This window comes from Saccopteryx leptura, chromosome 8 (assembly GCF_036850995.1).
Source record: "Saccopteryx leptura isolate mSacLep1 chromosome 8, mSacLep1_pri_phased_curated, whole genome shotgun sequence".
In the NCBI taxonomy this organism is placed as follows: domain Eukaryota; kingdom Metazoa; phylum Chordata; class Mammalia; order Chiroptera; family Emballonuridae; genus Saccopteryx; species Saccopteryx leptura.
Genome location: NC_089510.1, coordinates 84,645,214 through 84,667,598, shown reverse-complemented (window position 1 = coordinate 84,667,598; position 22,385 = coordinate 84,645,214). Strand labels below are relative to the sequence as shown.

The window sequence follows — 22,385 nt, the reverse complement described above, 5'->3', positions numbered from 1 at the left end:
GTAGACTCACCCAAAGATACTTTCATTACTATATTACATCTTTCACGTGCTCACAATGCTGTTCTAAGCCATAGGCAATTGATCAATATAAACCAAAACATAGAGGAAGCGCTTGCAATGCCTGGTGCTGTGCTAAATGAAACTCTTCCATACCTTCTTAGATCTTAGGAGCCACACAAACTCAGTGTATGTGAGTTCAGCTATCAGTACTGTCACAAGTGAGGACTGCCTGTCTTTGCTAGTTTGTAACAGGGACATCTATAGCGCCTACGTACAGAAAACTACCCTGACACAATACATCCTCCACTTTTGGGGGCCAATACTCAAGTTTAAAAGTCACCTTCTATTACACAAATTTAATTAAGCACAATAAAATATTTCTCAGAACAGCCAAGAAATTTCCCATTGGCTTTAGCCAATGTGGCTCACATTAAAAAGGAAAGCAACAATTTTGATTTCCTTTGTTGGCATTAATCACTGTCATTTTCAGTGCTTTATGACATTTATGACTTAGTGTTTGTTCATTAAATGAAATAATTATTCAGTAACATCCAAAACTGTGTTCCGTTTCTCCATGAATTACTCTGATTTTGGTTTCTTGGTGCTATATGAGTTCTTGAATCTACAGACTTGTCTAAAGTAGTCACTTTTTTTTTTTTTCAGAAAAAGAAAACCTAAAAGAATCTAAAATTGGAATCTTGAAGCAACTTAGGTTATGCTAGCAATTGTTAGTCCAAGGTATTGCATCCCTAAATATTGTCATTTTATAATTTGTGCTTTTCTGTACTTTTAATTTTTCTCCACTACAAAACCATGGTATGAAAGACGAGGTTGATACAAAAGGAAACAAAACTAAATATCTCAATTCCCTTGTGAGAAAATTCAGCATGAGAAGTGGATGCTCCCAAGAGCCATTTGTATGTTTAGGAATATCAGTGAATACACACCATATGACAGGACAGCTGAGGCAGTGGTTTGGGTCTTCAAAAATTACCTTTGTTAACTAGTAGGCACCAAGCAGATTAAAATGCTACATGGTTTCACAGCATACTAACACCCGTGAACCCTTAAAAGAGGAATTGAAAGTCCCATTCCCTCTTCACTACCCAAGCAGGTGAAAGCAGCTACCCAAGCACATAAATGAGCCAAAGGTTGTATTTAATGAGATCACAGGATGCATGGAGAGTCACTTCTGAAACTTCTTGTAATCAAATGTGCCTTCCAATGAGTCACCTTGTCTCAAATGCCAGTATAGTTTGGGAGAATAACTGCACTGGAAGAACAATTGTTTTCAAACATCTTAAAATTAGGTATTGAGATATACTTGTGGACGAAACCTCCCTGCTGCTTTAAGAACTGTGACTGATCTTAAGACTGCGCCCCTACAGTGTTACCCAGCAGTGCAGAAAGGCATATTATGCAGAACCAGCCCTGGAGACCCAATAGATTCTTGGTACTTACTGGGTGGTCCGGATAACTAAAATAACCCATCACACTTTCTCTGAATGAGTAAAATTTTAAGTCAGAAAATTCAAATTCATTTTACACAATGACAACCAAATGTTTGGAGATAAATGTCAGCCTGGAAGGAGGTCAGAAGCTGTGCTTCTTTGTTAATCCCTCAAACTGTGCTTTGTGTTCTGTTTGAGAAATATTTTGCCTACCGCAAAGCCACAGAGGTATTATCCTGTTTTTTCTGAAGAGCTTTATTTTTATATCTTTCACATTTATGTTTATAACCCAGATGGAACTAATATTTGCATGTAATAAGCAGGTGTTAAGCTTCATGTTTTTACATGGATATTCAATTGACCTTGTTTATTGATAAGAGCACCCAGGGACGTCAGCAGTTCCTTTGTATTAAATCATATGTCCCTATGAAGGGGGTCTATTGTTCCTGGGCTCTTAATTCTATTTACTTATTTGTTGTTGTGGCAATACTACTCTGGTCTAATTACTTAGTAGCTTTATAATAAGTCCTGATAATTAACATCATACATCTTCCAGCTTTTTTTTGTCTCCATTGCCTTGAGTATTCATTCTTAGCCCTTTCCATTTCTATATAATGTTTTAAAAATCAGTTTCTCAATATCCACAGCTATGCCTAGAATGATTTTTGTGCAGAGTTCAATGAAACCATGGCTCAAACTGGGTAGAAATAACATCTTTATATACTGAACATTCTAATATGTGAAATGCTAGACACCTCCATTTATTATCTGTACTTTCAGTAATGTTTTTTAGTTCTCAGTGTAGAAGTTGTTCACATCTTTCTGTACATTTATTTCTAAGTATTTGATTTTTATGCTATTATAAATGTTATTTTAAAATATTGTTTTGTATTTTCTTTATACCTACTGTGGTTTGAAATTAATTAACAAACATCATTTTTAATGCCTTTTATCCTCCTTAATTTACAGTCATCCATCCATCCATCCATCCATCCACAGCACATAATCTAGCTCTCAAAGCTGTATCTTGGACACATTATAAAAAGTTTTAATTTTTATTTCCTTAAATTAAGAAGGCAAAGAGTATAAGAAAATAATGATTGCCAAGAAGATCTGGTAGGAATGCTCAATGGACATCTATTAGCCTTTATATTAGCAGCAAGAGATAATTAAGCTGGTCTGAATGAAGTAAAATATGACCAACTATCTTCTTCCGGAACTGAGCTCAGCAAACAGGATAGTACTGTGCAGATTGCCTGGTTATGGGATTTGTGGGCAAAACTAAGTAAATAGGCAGAGTCTTGTCCAACTACTTTGATTAATTTAACTGATTTAACTCTCAAAGGATTTTTTTAAGGTAAAATCAGATAAATTAGGCTCTATGTACTGAAATGGGTAAAATCATACAATCCTAAAATTAGTTATAAATTTTCACAAAGGAAAAATCAAATGAATGATCAAAATATCTCTAAAATAATCCATTTCTTAAGTGGGACACCATCTTCATGATCTAAAACCAGATCTCTAGTTAGAAACACAATTGGACATGAATCCCTTGTTACAAGAAATCCAGTGTTACCTCCAATGGGATTGCCCATGGCCTACTCCGAATGGCACTCTTCCACCACAGCAGACCCCAGCAAACCACCACTACCGTTACCACCGGAACAGTAAAGCTTTAAAGAGGTTTCCAGTACGTTTCTGAAGTTTGGTACAAAGGTCAACACCTCCCAAGATCTCTTGTATTGTTACTCACCCGTAAGATCTCCCTGCAGATGTAGGCAATCCACTCCTCCTTCAATGTGTTCCCTTTGGTGTTCTTGATCAGGTCAGTGACAGAGCCTGCACCACAGAACTCCATCACCAGCTGGCAAAGGAAGCAAACACGCCATCGTTATGATTACACTTCTCAGCTTCCACTGGGCTGAGCTTAAAATAGCATCAGGTATTTTAGTTGAATGCTTTGGAATGTTATTCTTGCAAAGAAAATGTGACCATAAAACAAGATATATCAATAGAACATAAGCTTTTATCTTCATTTCTCCCCAAAATGACAGAAAGGAAAGATTATTTTTAATTTTACAACATGAAAATTATGGTTGGAAACACAGGAAAATCTCCATACTCTATGTATTTTATAAAACAAGGGCAACTAAGCAGTTCAGATGTAGTTGAAAATATGTTTCCATTCAGCAGTTGAATTCATCCTTTTCATAGAAGTAGGATCATTCCCCTGTCTGAAAGACAGTCCCAAGTTAGGACAACAGAAATGCACACTGTTTATGTTATTGGGTTTTAAGAGGCACTGTAAGCTGTCAGACTGAGGACTGTTTTTAATTAAATTCAGCAAATGTTCCCTGGAGGCTGGAAACATCAAATAAATTTAATAAACAATAAGCTCCAATTTAGCACCTTTCATCCAAAAAGCTGAAACCTCCTTATAAATATGAATTCATTACAGTACTCAGCAGCTTTATAAAAATAAGCAGAAAATAAACACCTCCCTTACTTAATGAAGAAGTAGAGACTAGAAGAGAAAAAGCAATCTATCAGCTTTTACATTCATTTTCTTGGCTTAGAGAAACATATCCATGTCCATGCCTTCTCTCTCTTCCTCAAAAAGTCTTTAATAAAAGTCACCTTATTCAGTACTTATGTCATTTTTTAAAAATTACATAACAACAATTCAGAATAACTACCGATCAATCTTTGACCTGATACTAGAAACAGAACTAATATGGGGCCAGAGTAAAATCACACTGCTGATATTGGCTTTGTTAAAACGTACATTCATAACATCAGCACCATGTCACCAAGTCCTAAAAGATACTCTTCAAGGCTGCAAAACCTCAGGTAGAGATTATGTTTTCTTCTTTTCTGTACTGTACCCCAAGTTGAAACTCAATAAAAATTCATGCAATTAGTTTATGAATGAATATAAATTTCTGCAAAGAAGATACATAAATAACCAACAATTACAGGGAATAAATAACTAACAATTACACAGAAAGAGACTCAATGTTGACAGTTATCAGAAAAATGCAAGTTAGAACCACAATGAGATACCACTTCACATACACTAGGATGGCTGTATATTACTTTAAAAAAAAGAAACAATATAACAAGTGATGAGAAGGATGTGGAGAAACTATGTATTAATAGAATCCTCACTGGAGGAAATTTAAAATGGTACAGTCATAGTGCAAACAGTTTGAAGGCTCCTCAATAAGTTAAACATAGAATTAACCTATGACTTAGCAATTCTACTTTTAGATATATTCCCAAAAGAATTGAAAACAGTTATACAAACAAAAACTTGTACCTGAATGTTCACAAAAGACAAAAGGTGGAAATAACCAAAATGTCCATCATCAGATGAATAAACAAAATAAGGTATGTCCATAAAATAGATGAAAACAAATGAAATTCAGAAGTGTAATACAACATGGATAAATCCTGAAAACATTACGCTAATTGAATGAAGCCAGACAAAAAATGGCTTTATCTTGCACAAATCCATTTATATGAAATAGGCAAATCTATAGAAACAGAAAGCAGATTAGTGGTTGACTGCCAGGCACTAGAGGAAGGGAGGAATGGGAGTGTCCGCTTAATGGGTACAGTTTCCTTGGGGGTGGAAAAGTTCTAGAACTAGATAGAGGTGATGGTTGTATAATACTGTATACTTAATGCCACTGAATTACATACATTTTAAGATGGTTAAAATGATAAATTTTAAGCTATGTGTATTTTATCAGAATTAAAAAAAGATATGAAGAGAATATTTATTTCAAAGTAATAGCAGATGGGAGAGAGTAGATGAGGTACAACTGGCCACTGATTAACGGTAGTGATAATTGGGCTAGCTTGGGGTACATCAGTGTTCATTAAACTGTTTGAAATACTTCAGCATGTTTTTTTTTTTTAATGAGAATCTTTTTTTTTTGTTTATTCATTTTAGAGAGGAGAGAGAGAGAGAGAGAGAGAGAGAAAGAGAGAGGAGAGAGAGACAGAGAGAAAAAGGGGGGTAGGAGCTGGAAGCATTGACTCCCATATGTGCCTTGACCAGGCAAGCCCAGGGTTTCGAACCGGCGACCTCAGCATTTCCAGGTCGCCGCTTTATCCACTGCGCCACCACAGGTCAGGCACTTTTGTGTGTTTTAAGGATTCTCCACAGAGGTTTTCAAAATCCTATTATTTTAGAAATAGCATATCATGGCTCAGTGGCAGCAGAATGGACCCAAGGAAAGTCCTTGGGTAGAAAGAAAAGAATATTTTCTTAAGTGAGCAAAACATGTTTGTACCTCTTTTGCAAATCCCATTTTGAAGAACACAGTGACCAGCCCTCCCATGAATGTGCCCACTGCTCCTGTACCAGCTGGAGAAAAAGACCCCCACTGGGCTCCGTTCGGAACTGAAACTGCAGTTCCCAGGGAAAGCGGTGGAAGCCCAGCAACTCCAGTTCTTTACAATTAGACTGGACAAAGTACTTTCAAATATTCAATAGGAAACAATCCTGCTGTAGCCAAGCACTAATGTCAGTGATTTCTATAATTTGCTTCTCCATTCAGCTCCAGCTGAAGGTGGCTAACTTCTTTTCATCTCACTATGGAACAAAATGATTGTTAAATTATGTAATGGGATTTTTTTCTTTAAGAAAAAGAAAGAAACCAACATTTGCTAGCAACCAGTTCCTACAGCTGCACAGCAACCCTGATAATGACTGCCACCACACAGTGCCCACCCTCCTCTCCCACAGTGACCTCCTCGCACTGATGAACAGCCATGACGGCCCCAGGAGCAGGAAGTCCGTAGTTTCATATGTCACAAGCAAGCAATAGCAGAGCATTAATATTCTTCCCTGCAGAAAGTTTTCCAAGTGTTGACACTGGGGTAACAATACTTGCTAACATTTACTGAGAATTTACCATGTGCCAGGTACTGGGCTAAGTGACGTGCGACTGTTGCTTCATTAATTCTCCTTCCCCTCGATTCCCTTTTCATTATTTACTTGGAAACAAAGCGTAGCTTATTGATTTGGAAATAAAGCTGCAGCCTTATCCACACACTCATTAAGCAACTGGGTGGAAGGCCTGGTGCTCTTCCAAGTTGCAGCTCTGAGAACTGAACAGGCTCTCCAACCACCTTGGGCTCAACGCCCCCTCACCACTATAAAATCCAACAGAAGAGCCCTGGCCAGTTGGCTCAATGGTAGAGCGTCGGCCTGGCGTGCAGAGGTCCCGGGTTCAATTCCCGACCAGGGCACACAGGAGAGGCGCCCATTGGAGCAAAGATGGCCCGGGCAATGGGGATGGCTCCTTGGCCTCTGCCCCAGGCGCTGGAGTGGCTCTGGTCGCGACAGAGCGACACCCCAAATGGGCAGAGCATCGCCCCCTGGTGGGCAGAGCTCGCCCCCTGGTGGGCGTGCCAGGTGGATCCTGGTCGGGCACATGCGGGAGTCTGTCTGTCTCTCCCTGTTTCTAGCTTCAGAAAAATACAAAAAAAAAAAAAAAATCCAACAGAAGAGCATCAACCTGTGAACATTCATTCTGTCTATGAATATGTAGTTCCTAGTAGCCAGAAATCTTGAACTATTGAACTATATTTATTACTTTTCTATTTTTTGGTCTGTTTGCATGTATTAAAAAGTTTCAACTTAGAAGACAGCATCAATATTCCGCAAGATCCACTCTTTTTGGATGGTGAAGAAATGGCTAAAAGGTGCTTAGTAAAGGTTTTGGACACGTGTGTTTCAAAAACCTCTGTTAATGGAAGAGTACCAAAGACACCCCCCACACACAGAGAGCAAGAAGACACAGTGGTGCAAGCCAGGACATTGGATCTTTTTATTTGGAAGGTTGGAAGGTAGTGGTAGTGGGATCTTAAAATTCTCACTCCACCCCACCTACATAAGTGGGTCAGAAAATGAAATCCACATGCATGGCACTTGGACAGAGAGAAGGAAGGTTAAGCCGAAGGTGAGGACAGAGCATGCTCGGGCACAATGTTGGGCCTGGCCTGGAACAGTGTGCTGGGGGAGATATTTAAAACAGCACAGTGTAGTACAATTCAATTATTAGGGAAAGGGTTGCCTGAAATACTGGACATGGGTAGTTATTTCTATTTAAATTAAAATGGTTAATTTTTAAAAGCGCAGAGTTCTAATATTTATTTCACAATTTGCATGGTTGTTTTCACATATTTCTGTCAGTTTTCTTACATTTCTGACCAGCAAGAGTTTTTTCTTAGAGGCTGGGGAGGAGGCGTGCTTGTTGCGCCCTGCTGCATTTTACTTTGCCTGCTCGGGACAGTATTGAAGGAAAGGCTCTCTGGCCTTAGGTGACCCAGAAGGAGTCTCAGATGCACTATCTGAGGCCACCCTGAGCTCACCTCTTCACTTAGCCTAAGAGGCTCAGGATGATTTCTAGGGTCCCTATAATATTCAATCACTTGCTAATTAATTGGTTTTAAGTGCCTGTAAGAAGAAACAAAGTTTTCAGCTATTTTAAAACTATAGGCACTAACTAGCTCAGAATACCTTGACAGGAACCCATTCTTCACAAATGTCACTAGTCAGTCACCCACAAATATAAATGACTACTACCAGATCCCTTCTCATTTATAGTAAAAGAATGGGCAGGAGGCAGGGGTAAGAAAGTGGAGGGAGCAGGAAGGTAAAGGTCTGCTTAAAATGAGAGAAATTTACACCAAGAAATTGAAGAGGCACCTTAAGAAAACGATAGGAAAGATAAACTTTCAAGAATTTATAACTCTGCAAAGGATCAGCCTACTGACCTTGAAGGTCCAGAAACATCAGCCAGGCAGAGGGTACTTTTATCATCTGTGGCTGGAAATAGCCTTAGGTCTCATGTGCATGATTTATGGAAGTGTGAACAAACCCAAACTCAGTACTTTGTTAAAAAATGAGCTTTATTTGCCAAAGGTAGTTTAGGTCTAACAATATAAAATATGTGAGTAAAGAGGTAAAAATTGGTAGGTATACATTTATCATTTCAATCACCCAACAGAAAGACAAAGTAAAACTGTTGGGAATTTCAAATTTGAAAAAGCAACCTAACAGCTTTTTGCATTCCTTTTTAAACTAGCATACATTGGGGGGGGGCAAACTCCTTTGGCTCTTAAATTATATTTTTAGACTTGAAAATCAAATGTTTATGCTACCAATTCTAAGTCTTCCAAAGATAACAAGATGAGTCCCAAGGATGTGAAGTCCCAAAATTGTTCAATCAAATTTCTGGATAATGAACAACCTTGTAGCTTGAGAGTGACAATGGTAGTTTGAATATACTGAGCCAACTGGTATTTTTAGTAACGAGAAGCCTGCCCACAGGACAGGCCCACTGGAAAAGTCTCTAGCAGCTCATGCCTAAGGAGGTATCCATCTTCGAGTCAGAATGACAGCATTCAAAGAATGAGAGAAGTTAGCTACATGCTGTGTTCGTATCTGGTGCTAACCTTCTCAGGAAGCATGCAAGAGGTTCTAGGGAATTTTCCTGTTGGGGCAAATCATTACCTGCTCATTTGGGCCACTGATTCGATCCTAGACACTAACCTAAGACTGTAAGAAACTTACACCTTGGCCTCTCAAAATGTTACACTCAAAAAGAAGAATGCAAGAGGGGATAAGGGAGCAAGTTTTCAGACGAGTTACAAATAGGAAAAGAAAAAAAAACTTCTGACCTTAGAGGACTTAATACCAAGCAAGACTTAAGACCAAGCAACTTTGTAGTTGAGGATTCTCGAGAAGCACAATGTAAAAAGGAACACAGACTTTGGATCAAAATTAATCTAGAAAATGAATGAGAGTACTGTATAGACTATTAGCAGAATAACTTTGGGTATACATAGATCTTCCTTCAGCTAAGGTAAAAAGCAGTTTGAGTATAGTTCAAATGAAATTCATTGGGATAAAAGAAGAAATTATTTTCACATTCTTGTCACAAAGCCACCTATTAATTCACAGAAAATGGCTATATAAAAGCTGAACTCAAGCCCAATGGCAAAGTATTAAATTAAGTGTAGATTTAACTCTGTGTTTATATCTAAGTAACTTATATTTTGTCTCTATAGGTCACGCATTGGGGTAGCTCTGAAACTGGGAGACTGTTTATAATCAACTTTTATTATTTTAGTTACTCCTATGTTTACCAAATTCAGCCTTTTAAATTGTTCTGTTCACAAATAGTAAGATTCAATCACTTCTCCAGGCAGGGGACCTAGCTTCTATACACTTTAGTTATAAAAGTGACAGACACTGATTAAAACACCCTCCCCCAAAAGAAAATCTCATTATTGATGCATAGAAAAAATTGTTAATTAACTCTGCAAAGACTCAACAACAAGTGGTTAAATTTTTAATAGTGGTATCTGCAACACTTTACATTTAAATCTTAAAACAACCAGTATGTTAGTGGACATGCTTTTTGCCAAGGCAAGATGCTATAGCAACATACTCCAAACTACAATGGATTTAGGTTTGGGGGCTATGGCCAACACCACTGCCAATTCTAGAAAGTTACCCTCTTTGGTGAATGACAGCATGTCTTAGTTCAGTGGTCGGCAAACTTATTAGTCAACAGAGCCAAATATCGACAGCACAACGATTGGCATTTCTTTTGAGAGCCAAATTTTTTAAACTTAAACTGTATAGGTAGGCACATTCCTTATAGAGGGAGCGCCTGCACATGGTATTTTGTGGAAGAGCCACACTCAAGGAGCCAAAGAGCCGCAGTTTGCCGACCAGGGTCTTAGTTCATCTCAGTATCACATTCCCAGATGACCTTATACAGGGCATGGACAAGTAATGTAAGTGCATAAAGTTGAGCAAGCCTGAGTGACAACAGGGAGTGATGGAGTCTATGATGCAAACTGGAGTGGACATGTGGCTTCTAACATACTGTTGCTATTTGGGATTTGGGGCCCAATAGTTCTGATTTTTTTTTTTGAAAGATCATTTGATTTTTCAAAACCTTTTAAGTAATCCAGTCTTTTGTGTGAAACTGCTCAATTTTTTGTAATGTTGGCATAATTACAACATCATCACCATATGTCAACCAAGCTAAACACATTTATGTGGACAGCACTGAGCCTCCAGGTTGCCAGTGTAAAAAGTCAGACCTAGTCCAAAGGTACCATTTTTATAAGGAAGGAACAAAGCATAAGAGACCTGAATGCCAGGTGGGATACAGGCCTCTAGACCCAGGCCAGGTTTCAGCCTCCTGTTAGAAAGCTTGTCCCTGAAATGCACACAGGATCATTTCCTAACTCTTAGCACTGCCCGTCTTTACTGTGACAATCTAATAAATGACTTATTGAGTCATTTCAGTACAATAATCTATTTTACCCGACCACCCTACATGTAGAAAGCTCACCAGGAATTTATTTCCTTTTCTAACATCTTCTAGCCCTGTGAAAGTATCAGAAGAAACAACAAATTACATGTGATTCCACTTTCTAATTTTAGGGAAATCAGAAATGTTGTATAACAGACACTCTGTGCCTCGCTCAGTGTCTGAGCGGCCTGCAGCAGCGTGGTGAGCCTGTCCCCACCAGAGGCAGCAGCGCGGTGAGCTGTCCCCACCAGGGGCAGCAGCGCGGTGAGCCTGTCCCCACCAGGGGCAGCAGCGCGGTGAGCCTGTCCCCACCAGGGGCAGCAGCGCGGTGAGCCTGTCCCCACCAGGGGCAGCAGCGCGGTGAGCCTGTCCCCACCAGAGGCAGCAGCGCGGTGAGCTATCCCCACCAGGGGCAGCAGCGCGGTGAGCCTGTCCCCACCAGAGGCAGCAGCGCGGTGAGCTATCCCCACCAGAGGCAGCAGCGCGGTGAACCTGTCCCCACCAGAGGCAGCAGCGCGGTGAGCCTGTCCCCACCAGAGGCAGCAGCGCGGTGAGCTATCCCCACCAGAGGCAGCAGCGCGGTGAGCTATCCCCACCAGAGGCAGCAGCGCGGTGAGCTATCCCCACCAGAGGCAGCAGCGCGGTGAGCTATCCCCACCAGAGGCAGCAGCGCGGTGAGCTATCCCCACCAGAGGCAGCAGCGCGGTGAACCTGTCCCCACCAGAGGCAGCAGCGCGGTGAGCCTGTCCCCACCAGAGGCAGCAGCGCGGTGAGCTATCCCCACCAGAGGCAGCAGCGCGGTGAGCCTGTCCCCACCAGAGGCAGTGTGCACGCCGCGCCTGCCTTGTTTCCGAGAGATCAGAATCTTTATTGAAAAAGCTCTCTTTTGATTTCCGGATAGGCCCTACAAAGTTGATAAGGGAGAATTACTTGGCCATTATCAGAAGTAGTTGTATTTCCACAAAGAGCTGGTACTAAACAAGAGTTTATCTCTATGACAAGACTGATAGAATTCGCACCAATTGTAATTCAATCAGACACCTGAAATAGCACATACAGTGGCTGGCGGGTTGTGAGCACAAACCTCTGTCTCCCAGCCACAGCTCAACAACTAGCTGGGAAATATTTTCTAGAGTCTGAATACCGGTGCTATGTGTTAGAAAGTGCTGCTCTCAGGGTTGTTACAGGCTATGTTTTCATAATAATATTTTATATATATAAATGGAATTCTCACAGAAAACCATGAATTTGTCCAAAGAGTCAACTATGTGTGACCTTAGCAATTGTTTGCTAAAACATTCCCAAAAGGTTTAATGTACTTTTCCAAATGTATTTCCTAGACTTCACACCAGTCTTCTGAGCAGCTAACAGGTCTTACTGTCTTCATTGAGAGTTGGGGAAACTAATAAATGGAGAGAAAAGGTGAACTTATTAAAATGAACTTAATAAAATGAACTTATTAAAATGCAAAGCTTCAATGCTATTTGGAAGACCAACATTTGATAAGGAACTCTTTTGTTGCAATGGAAAGGAGAAGACTGAAGGATTCAGGGGCTTGACTCCAGCACCCAGCAACTTGGAGTTGGTGAGCACACTGGCTCCATCCCACGAGCTAAGAGACCTTGGGCAAATTTCTCAACTTCTCTGAACCTAATTTCCCCTTCTGTAAAGTAGAGATAATGAAAATATCTAATCTGTTGAGTGGTTGTAAAGATCTAATGAAATAGCTGAACAGTGTGAACAAATGTCCTACTCGGCACATGATAAGCAGATGATAAACATTACTTGCCATTGTTATTAATAACACAAAATGCCCAAACTTAGTGAGTCAGAGGCCTTAGAATAAATATACACTATTATATTCTATAACCAAGTTTGCACCAATAGTGTAATCTGATATTAATTTCCCAATTATTATGTTTGTTTGCCTTTACTTTTCCAAATGCCTCCTTAGTTTGTCATCAAATAGAAGAAGCATAACTAGAAAAAGAAATGATGCTCTTGCCTTCATGAGGCATTTTATAGCTTTATAGTTACACCCTCAGCGACACAGAAGCTGGGGGTCAGAACAATTCTGTGCACAGGCACGAATCTGACCGACCCAGAATGTGGGGACTCTAAAGTCACCTGCACTGACCTCTCCATGTGACCTGGTTTTGGAAGTGATCACTACTTACTGATGGCCCTTTGCCAACTTCAGGAAAAGGATCGCTAAAACAGTCTTCTAACTGATCTTCCTGCTTCTACATTGGCCTCCATTCATTCTAGTCTCAACCCAGCCACCAGAGGGACCATCACTCTGTGAATCAGACCCCACCCACGCCCTGCCCCAATTCCCACCTCAGTCAGAGTAAAAGCTGCTATCTTCCCAGCGGTCAGGAAGGCCCTGCATGACCTGGCCTCGAGTCTCATCACTCACATCTTTCAGTCACAAGGGCCTTGGCGTTATTCCTGGAAAACGGGACTGGAATGCCTTCCTCCAGTTATCGCCACAGGATCGCCTGGCCACATACTCACCGCTGCAAGCCTGTCTGCTCCCTGCGACATTTCCCTGCCCTCCGGGAACTCTTAGCTTTTAGGGCTCTCTGTAGTTCCCTTGCACATTACATTTACTGTTTGTAGTCTGTTTCAAAACTGCAAGCTGCATGAAAGTTGGGGATTTCTTCAGTTTTGTTCACTGATACAACCTAAGTGCTTAGAAGAGTGCCTTGCAACTACCAAGTATTTGATATTTGTTGGATGAATGAACGAACGAACGAATGGATGAATGGTGAATGAATGAATGGACACATACACTTGCATCTCTTGGTTTCCAGAAACCACAGCTATCTCCAGGGGAGGAGCAATAGGCTACAGTGAGAACTGGTGGGCAGCGACTCATTCCAGAGTACAACCCTTCTGTTTGTGCACTGCGGAAACAGACAGGCTTCGGGCTTTCTCCCACTACCAATCTGAAAACGAAATGAAGATTTTGCTCATTAAAAAATGATAAAAAAATTTAAGTGCCTTTCACAGAACTTCAGGCCAAGCGACATCTTCATGTTTCAGGATGAGCTTAGAGACCCTGAGAAAGTCCATGAACTTTACTGGGATCTAGCCAAATAAATGACAACTAATTTTCTTTCCAGCTCAAAAAAATGTCAGGATTAGGAAAAGGTGAAAATGAGTCAAGCCTGCTTGACCATTCCTCCTCTTCTATCACCCTACAATTTGTAAATACATACCCTCATTTGAATAGTTCAACCTAACAAGAAAACCAACTACCTTATCTGCTCCATCTCACAAAAAAAATGATATTAATAATTAGGTGTGACTCAACTAGAAATACTTGTGATAAGCTGGGATAGCTTATCATAGTTTCATAGCTACATTCATGCTTTTTTAAAATCTGGAACTGTAGTCTTGACCAAAGAAAAAAGCTTTCCTACAGACAGCAGTAAAATAGCTATCATTCTCCACTGTCATCTGCAGCTTATCCAGCTTGGGCCATCTCATCCTGTCCTGGTGAAACTGCAGCGGATTTTAAACTCTCAAAAGTAGCTGTAGCTCTCAGGTTTGTATCAATAATTATAATAATAGCAACCAAGATTGTACCAATAAATGTCACTTAAATTCACAAAACAACTCTTGTCAGCGTCGTATGCCCGTACCTTCCTGGCACTGAGGGGGACACTTAAATACAGGAGACGCAATCCTTGTCCTCAGAGAGCTGTCTACACGAAGAGCAAGGACAGCTCAGTGAAAAGAAAAAACAAGGAACAAGTGGCTGTGATTTTAGAATTTAAGAGAAAGCAGAAAAGCAGACATGGAAAAGGAAAATGTTTTAAAAATTGAATTACTGAAATTAATACTGAGACGCAAATATCTTCAACACTGCTAGTGTGTATTATTCTAGACATTCTCACCATGTCAATGCATATATATTTTTTCTTTAGCTTTCATTTTTTGATTAAAATGAAAACATTATCTGTAATCTAGCCTCTAAAAAAAGCCTTAAAAATTCCAGGATAATTCTCAATGCACATTCATTTGTAAATACAGATCTGTATCATTTTAACTGGTTGACTAGCATCTCTTAATTGATTTACTTAATTTATTCTTTTTTGGTTAACTTCTACGTATATCTTTAAGTAGCTGCCCATATATTTATTTAGGACACATCCCTGCATGTGGAAGTATTGGGCCATTTATAGTAAAGCACTTTTTTTGGGAGATAGATATCTGTGTGTGTCTATATATATTCTAATTGGTCTTAAGTAAAGTTGTACCAATATTTATTTCCACAAACAGTAGGTGTCCATTCTGGATATAGCATTAAAAAAAATACTTCGCAGCCTGACCTGTGATGGCGCAGTGGATGAATCATCAACCTGGAATGCTGAGGTCCCTGGTTCAAAACCCCAGGTTTGCCTGGTCAAGGTACATATGGAAGTGATGCTGCTTCCTGCTACTTTCTCCTCTTCTTCCTCTCTCTCTCTCCCCTCTCTCAAATGAATAAATAAAATCTTTTAAAAAGCCCAAAAACAAAAATTCAAAAAAAAACCCAAAAAAACAAAACAAAACTTTCCAAACTACTATGTAGGAAATGGTATCTGATTCTCATCTTCTTTTGCATTTATATTTTTAGTAAGATTACATTTTTTAAAATCTTGATTGGTAACTGCTACTTCTTACCTTATTGATTGATGTATTATTCTTAACTCAGTCTTTCTATTAGTAGTTTCATATCTATCCTATTGATTTATAAAAACACTTCATCTTTAAAAGCTACTAAATTCTCTCATCACATATAAAATTAATATTTTCCCTAAATTAACTATTTGCATTTTTACTTTGTTTTTTGCATTTTTACAGTAAGAAACTTTATATATCTCTTTTTAGTAAATACAGTCACATTTATTTTCTCCTATGATCTTTACATTTTTATTGTCACATGTACATCTAACATACATTTAAGAGGTCATAATTAAAATCTTTAAGAAGTCACATAAAAATACATAAAATCAATGTGACCATGCAAAGTGGGTTTACTTACCCTAAAGTACATTTTTTATTCTAAATTTAGAGGTGGGTCTCATGTGTCTTGTGGAAAAAAATTCCCAGCATATCTTTTCGGTTCCAAAGATAGGAGTATTCAATATTAAATGACATGAAAATCTTACTCTTCTGAGCGAACATTATTCTATTCCTTTTTAAAAATTGTTTTTTAAGACTTTATTCATTTTAGAGAGGAGAGAGAGAGAGAGAGAGAGACAGAGAGAGAAATGAGGGAGGAGCAGGAAGCATCAACTCCCATATGTGCCTTGACCAGGCAAGCCCAGGGTTTAGAACTGGAGACCTCAGTGTTCCAGGTCAACACTTTATCCACTGTGCCACCACAGGTCAGGCTATTCTATTCTTCCTGATCACCATTTGTGTTCACTGTATATGTTCTATCTTCTCAGATGGACTATAAATGTCTTATGCATTAAGAGTAACTTCCACTGAAGACTGAGTTCTGTGACAGGTTATTCATGAAATAGTGGTCACTGGATACATGTAGTTTAATACATAATTTGATGTATATTAAGCACTGGATAATTTAGCAAATTTTGTGTGTTAGATACATATTAAGACTTCTGGAAAATGAGCAAGATGATAAATGAATTAAAAGGCTATTTTTGTAGGCATTAATCTAAGAGCAACATATGAGATGAACAGAGGGTGTGTGTGTGTATGTGAGAGAGAGAGATATCAAGTAGTTCCAAAATCCAGGCAGAGGGTGTGTGTGTGTGTGTGTGTGTGTGTGTGTGTGTGTGTGTGTGAGAGAGAGAGAGAGAGAGAGAGAGAGAGAGAGAGAGAGAGAGAGAGAGAGAGAGAGAGAGAGAGAGAGAGATCAAGTAGTTCCAAAATCTAGGCAGAGGGTGTGTGTGTGTGTGTGTGTGTGTGTGTGAGAGAGAGAGAGAGAGAGAGAGAGAGAGAGAGAGAGATCAAGTAGTTCCAAAATCTAGGCTTCCATTGAATGGGCTTATACTAATGGAATGGTTATAAACTTGGCAAATGTAGGTGAAATCAAGACAGCATTATGAGTTTTCCTTCAGGATAAGGTGAATAACAACACTTCCAATAGCAGAAATCAGGAGAGTGGGGAGAAGAGCAATCTGGGTGGCAGGGCAAGGACAGGCGTACTGGCTTTGGTGTCAGACATACTGAACTTACCATTAGTGGGACAGTCAATAAAGCTGTATCACAGACTGTCAAAGTTGCAGGACTAGGGCACATATCTGAATAGACAATGGGAAGCAGAAAAGAAAAGCAACCTTTGAGAGTACCTACATGGTATCATACACTGTCTGAAGTGCTTTATTCAAAGAGTTAGAATTTTAATTTCAGTTATCTATACACATCAGTGACAGAATAGGATAAACACTCATGTAGAGCTTGCTTAGATCCTAACTGCACCATTTCTAGCTATTTAGACCTTGAGACAGTTTGCTTATCCTCTCTGTAAACCTTAGTTTCATCATCCAAAAAATGAGGATGTTTACCTCAAAGAGCCAGAAAAAAATGATATAATCCAGAAAAAAATAGTATGGTGCCCAAAATGTAATAAAAACTTAATATAAGTAGTCATCAGTGGGGGGGGGGGGGGGGGGGACAGAGAACTTAACAACTGGCTTTAAGAATGGTCCACATTAAGCCTGCCCAGGCGGTGGCTCAGTGGATAGAGTGTCAGACTGGGATGCGGAAGACCCAGGTTCAAGACCCCCGAGGTCGCCAGCTTGAGTGCAGGCTCATCTGGTTTGAGCAAAAAGCTCATCAGCTTGGACCCAAGGTCGCTGGCTTGAGCAAGGGGTTACTCGGTCTGCTGAAGGCCCACGGTCAAGGCACATATGAGAAAGCAATCAATGAACAACTAGGGTGTAGCAACGAAAAACTGATGATTGATGCTTCTCATCTCTCTCCATTCCTCTCTGTCTGTCCCTGTCTATCCTTCCCTCTCTCTCTCTGTCTCTGTAAAAAAAAAAAAAAAAAAGAATGGTCCACATTAAGAGCTAGAAGACTGAGTGAGATACTGAAGAGGCAGAGAGGTGTTTAAGGAAATGAGAGAAAACCTGGAAAACTCAATGTTAGGGAAATAATAAGGCTAAAAGTTTCTAAAAAGTTCCTTAATCAAATTTAGTCATGAGGATAGAGAAATGTACCATTTAGTACTAGGTGTTTTTCATGTAAGAAAAATAAGTTTGGGGAGCACTACATACCCAGAGTTGGTCATCCATGCCAGGTGGGTTCTTTTTGATAAAAGCACCATAGTATGTAGCAATATTCCGGTGATGAGAATATTTCTTCAACATGTTAATTTCTTGTTTGATTTCTTCCTCTTCATCCTGTATTAGAATAATTAATATTCAGTCATGAAAATCTATGTCTTAGTATAATTCTGTATTTCATTACTATCTACATAAATCAATGACATAAGTTCTTTCTTAAGTTTTTTCTTCTGTGGTGATGAACAAGCATAATTATTATATAACTTGACTTTCTTAACCACAAAGAAACAATGTGCAAGACCACGCACTGGCAATCTAAGGGGTCTTCTGTTTGTACAGCAAATAGGCATAGCAAGTTTGCTGGGGGAGAATTAAACAAAACACTTCATTCCTTCACCAGCAAAAAAAGATCAAAGTCGACAGGCTACTGAGATAAGACTCACTCTACGCCTCTGGGAACTGTGTCCACCACACACCTAACACTGGGCGTACCTGATATCAAAAGGGTTTAGGAAGTGAAAGGAAAAAATATGAACTCATATCTAAAATTTAAGTTCATTTTCTTTGAAGTCGTCTTTGATCGAAGTACCTGACTGAAGATGATGAAAGTCAGATGAGAAAGGGAGTGAGGATAAGTTCCCTGGATCTGGGGAGGGAGTTCCCGGAGCAGGAGTACCCACCTCAGCCTCAGGAAACTCAACATGAAAGGGGAGGGAAATGTGGCAGTGCCACAGCTGTGAAAAAGAGGCAACTCTCCTAGAGCGGAAGGTCCTCCTCCAGGTTTCATCCACTCTGAGCTTCCATTCCGAGCCCACCAACTTGGGTTACTTTTAGTCCCCTCCCCTGGCATCACTGATGGAAAGTATTTGCGTTCTTCTATAATTTTATTTTAATATGTATGTATCAGTTGGATTTAAAAATAGTATTTCATTTTCGAGGTTGGTAGGAAAATTTTTTATCCCAGTGAAATTGTTTTAGATGCAGCAGTAGGAACGATGATGCCTAAGTACAAGGTGTCACCATGACCCGAGACCCTCAGAGTGTGTCCCTGTTTCCTTGCCCATCCACATTCTGGGCCATTCTGCAGTCTCTCAGGTGATACCTCTTCGCTTCCTCTTCTTCACACAATTTCTACTCATCATTTTTGATTGAATTTAATTGACATCTTCCCTGACTCTCTCAGGCAATGTCAAGTCCCCCTCCTCAACCCCCACTATATCTTATCCACCCCCTACACTTCTTCACATCTGCGCCACATTTGCTGGTAAAGGTTGGAGGTATGGGTCATTCTGTACCATAACTTCCCTTTCACCTGACTCTCTTCTCCAGAAATTATAAGCTCTCCTCTGCCTTTAGATCTCAGTTCCCTTCCCTAGCAAAGCTCTCTGCTCTGTCTGATGTGAGTCCAGCCCTGTGGGTCACCATGTGTCTCTTCCTTTGTAGCACCCACCAAAGCTGGAACCCCCACTTATCTGTCTAATCATTTAAGTATCTCCTCCCTATCAGTCTGTAACAAATCTTAACAGGAATCTTTTGCCTTTTACAACCTCCCAGCACCTAGCAAAGTGCCTGTGAATAAATGTAAATGAAATAATGAATGCCTACAAAGGCCCAACCCCTTAGCACAGTATTAGAGATGCTTGAAATGAACTGGTAAGAATGAGCTAAGGAGAGTGGTGAAATGCTGACGTTTCTTAACCACACAAAACCAAGCAGGCTACACATCCCATGGCTTACCTAAATTGAAGACTAGGTCATCTCAAAACAAAATGCACGATTGGGACGCTGAGCTGAGGAGGAGCATATGGCCCTAACCATGGAGGGGAGGGAGGGGCTGGGATGGTGGCTGAGAGGGGAGGTGGCATTCTGCTGGCCAACAAAATCCTTCCCTGCAGCCTCTGAAACTGCCTGCACCTTCACCACAGGCCTCAGGATGGCATTCTGCTGGCCAACAAAATCCTTCCCTGCAGCCTCTGAAACTGCCCGCACCTTCACCACAGGCCTCAGGATGGCATTCTGCTGGCCAACAAAATCCTTCCCTGCAGCCTCTGAAACTGCCTGCACCTTCACCACAGGCCTCAGGAAAGAATGACCTTCATGGACCTTCAGCTTCTAGAAAGGTCCCTGAAATGTGCCTCAACTGTCTTATCGTGGTGCATATTAGCTATTTTAAGCACACCAGGTGGGGTCCAATAATTGTGGATGAAGGTAGGATGTGAGCGGACATATCAATATTTTAGGGAAGCCTAAATAGAAAGGAAAGAAAACAAACCTGAGAGTTTCCGTGGGTAGCCTGGCATGCAGGTGTATCGATGAAAGAAGCAACTGCGTGAGTAAAAGTACCAGTCATGTCCAACCGCAGCCTGATGGCTTCGGTCACACTTAGTGAGGCATCAGTCTGGTCCTACGAATATTTGCTGCCTGCCTCTCAGGTTCTCAACAGGACAGTGAATGACGTGGGAAAATCAGAGGAGGGGGCTGGGGGAAGGGAGCATCTAAAAAAAGCTTACCGTATCAGTAAAAAAAATAAGAACTTGTGAAACAGTTCACAGTGTAATTTGGTTAAGAATTAAGTCCAAAATAAATAGTATTGGAAATCAGAAGTCAGCAGATTCTCCATCACTTTGCAAAGGTAAACTGAGGTGACATGACAGGGAAGAAAGCGTACGCGCTGAGTCAGAAAATGAAGGTGGGCAGGCGGGGGCACATTCGTCTTGGGCTCCACTCATTCTTGGCTGTGTGATCTCAATAACCTTCCTTTTGGAGCCAAGCTTTCTCAGCTACTATAATGAGATACAGATTTTATAATAATAATATTATATAGCCCAGTCTTTTGTGATAATTAAATGAACTATGTGACATTAATAACGTGCAATACAAGTAAACTGTGTTATTAATCTTTTCAACCAAAAAATAAATATCAAGTGTAGGAGGGCAAGAATGTGAGTGATTTGAATTTTTGGTTTAAACTGCACTGTTTTCAAACACAATATGGAACCCCTGTGGGCCATGGGTATGTAGCTCTGGATCTTGATCTCACACAATCTTGTAAGTGACTATGCAATCTATCAGGTGTTCAAGGCTGCTATTCATCCAGACTTCTAGTCTAGGGCAAAGATGGCAGTAAATTTTCAGTGAAATGGAAAGGGAGATACTTACTTTGACTATAAGAATTCATTTAACCCGTCAACAAGCAATCCACCCTCTCACAATATGGCTCATTGAAGGAAACGGGTTACAATGTTCTTAAAAAGACGAACGCAACAACTGAGGCTAGAATTAGATTACAAAGTTGTAAGAGAGAGAAATCTTCTATTTTGTAAGTGAATTATTCTCATGTCTTAAGAATGAAGCATGAGGATCAAGCTCACTGGAAAACTACCAGGACTGGCCTCCTGGAGGCTGACAACCATGTGAAGAAAGGGAGATTTCAAATGCAAAGAAACGGATGATTCCAGGGGAGGCTTTTAAGCCACTAACTACCTTTGATGATGATATAATGATCATGACCATGGTAACAAAACAGCAAAAGCCAAACTTATGCAGTATTCACTATGTCCCAGGGGCTGTGTGCGTAGTATCTTAATTAATACTCAAAACAGGTCTATGAAGTAGAGGTGTTTAATGATCCTATTTTACAAATGAGGAAAAAGAATTTGAGAGAGTTCGTATTTTAAATGTTAAAGCTGAGATTCATAGCCAGATCTGTCTTACTCCAAAGCCAGATTTGTCTTACTGCAAGCCAGTGGTCTTAATTCCATTCTGGAAACTCCTGGCAGAAGGTCAATTACTCAAGCATGGTAATAGAGCCAAAGTTGCTAATCATGAAGGAAGAGTTTACTGGCATCCTAATCCAGAGCTGAAAAAATACCTGCCACTCGTCCTGCAATTAAAGGTACTTGTTAGCACACACTAATAGTATCTGTTTATGAATGATTTCAGGGGATAATGAAGGGATTTTAAGTTGCATATTTATTACCCAGAGGAATACATAAGCATCTACAGTATGCTAGGATTTAAAGATGGATTAATAAGACATTCAATATTAGTGTGCTCTCTAATAAACCATGGAACAGGAATAAAACTATGTGATCCTTATAGCAATCCAAGAGACTGGTCCTTTTGAAGGAAATATGTGGTGTATAGACTCCTAAGTACCAAACCTTCCAAATACGTGTCCACTGGCTACAACTGCTGCTGCTCCTGCTCCCGTCCTGCTTTCTGTAGTAGCTGTTGGCATTATGCAGGCCTTTGTATTAACTTATCTATCACTCTCACCTTCATTGTTGACTAAATGTGACAAAAGGTAGAAGAAATATTTTCTTAAAGAA

General features: G+C 40.1%; 1 protein-coding gene across 7 annotated transcripts in view; it reads right to left on the bottom strand.

The window, feature by feature from the left end:
• Positions 1-22,385, bottom strand: part of TNIK (TRAF2 and NCK interacting kinase) — a 400,443-nt gene that overhangs the window by 156,033 nt on the left and 222,025 nt on the right. For all 7 annotated transcript variants that reach the window (XM_066347641.1, XM_066347637.1, XM_066347638.1 and 4 more), the window contains exons 4-5: positions 18,046-18,171; positions 3,208-3,318 (exon numbers count right to left, since the gene is read on the bottom strand). In XM_066347641.1, the coding sequence (XP_066203738.1) occupies positions 3,208-3,318; positions 18,046-18,171 (237 nt within the window). The remainder of the gene's footprint in view (positions 1-3,207; positions 3,319-18,045; positions 18,172-22,385) is intronic.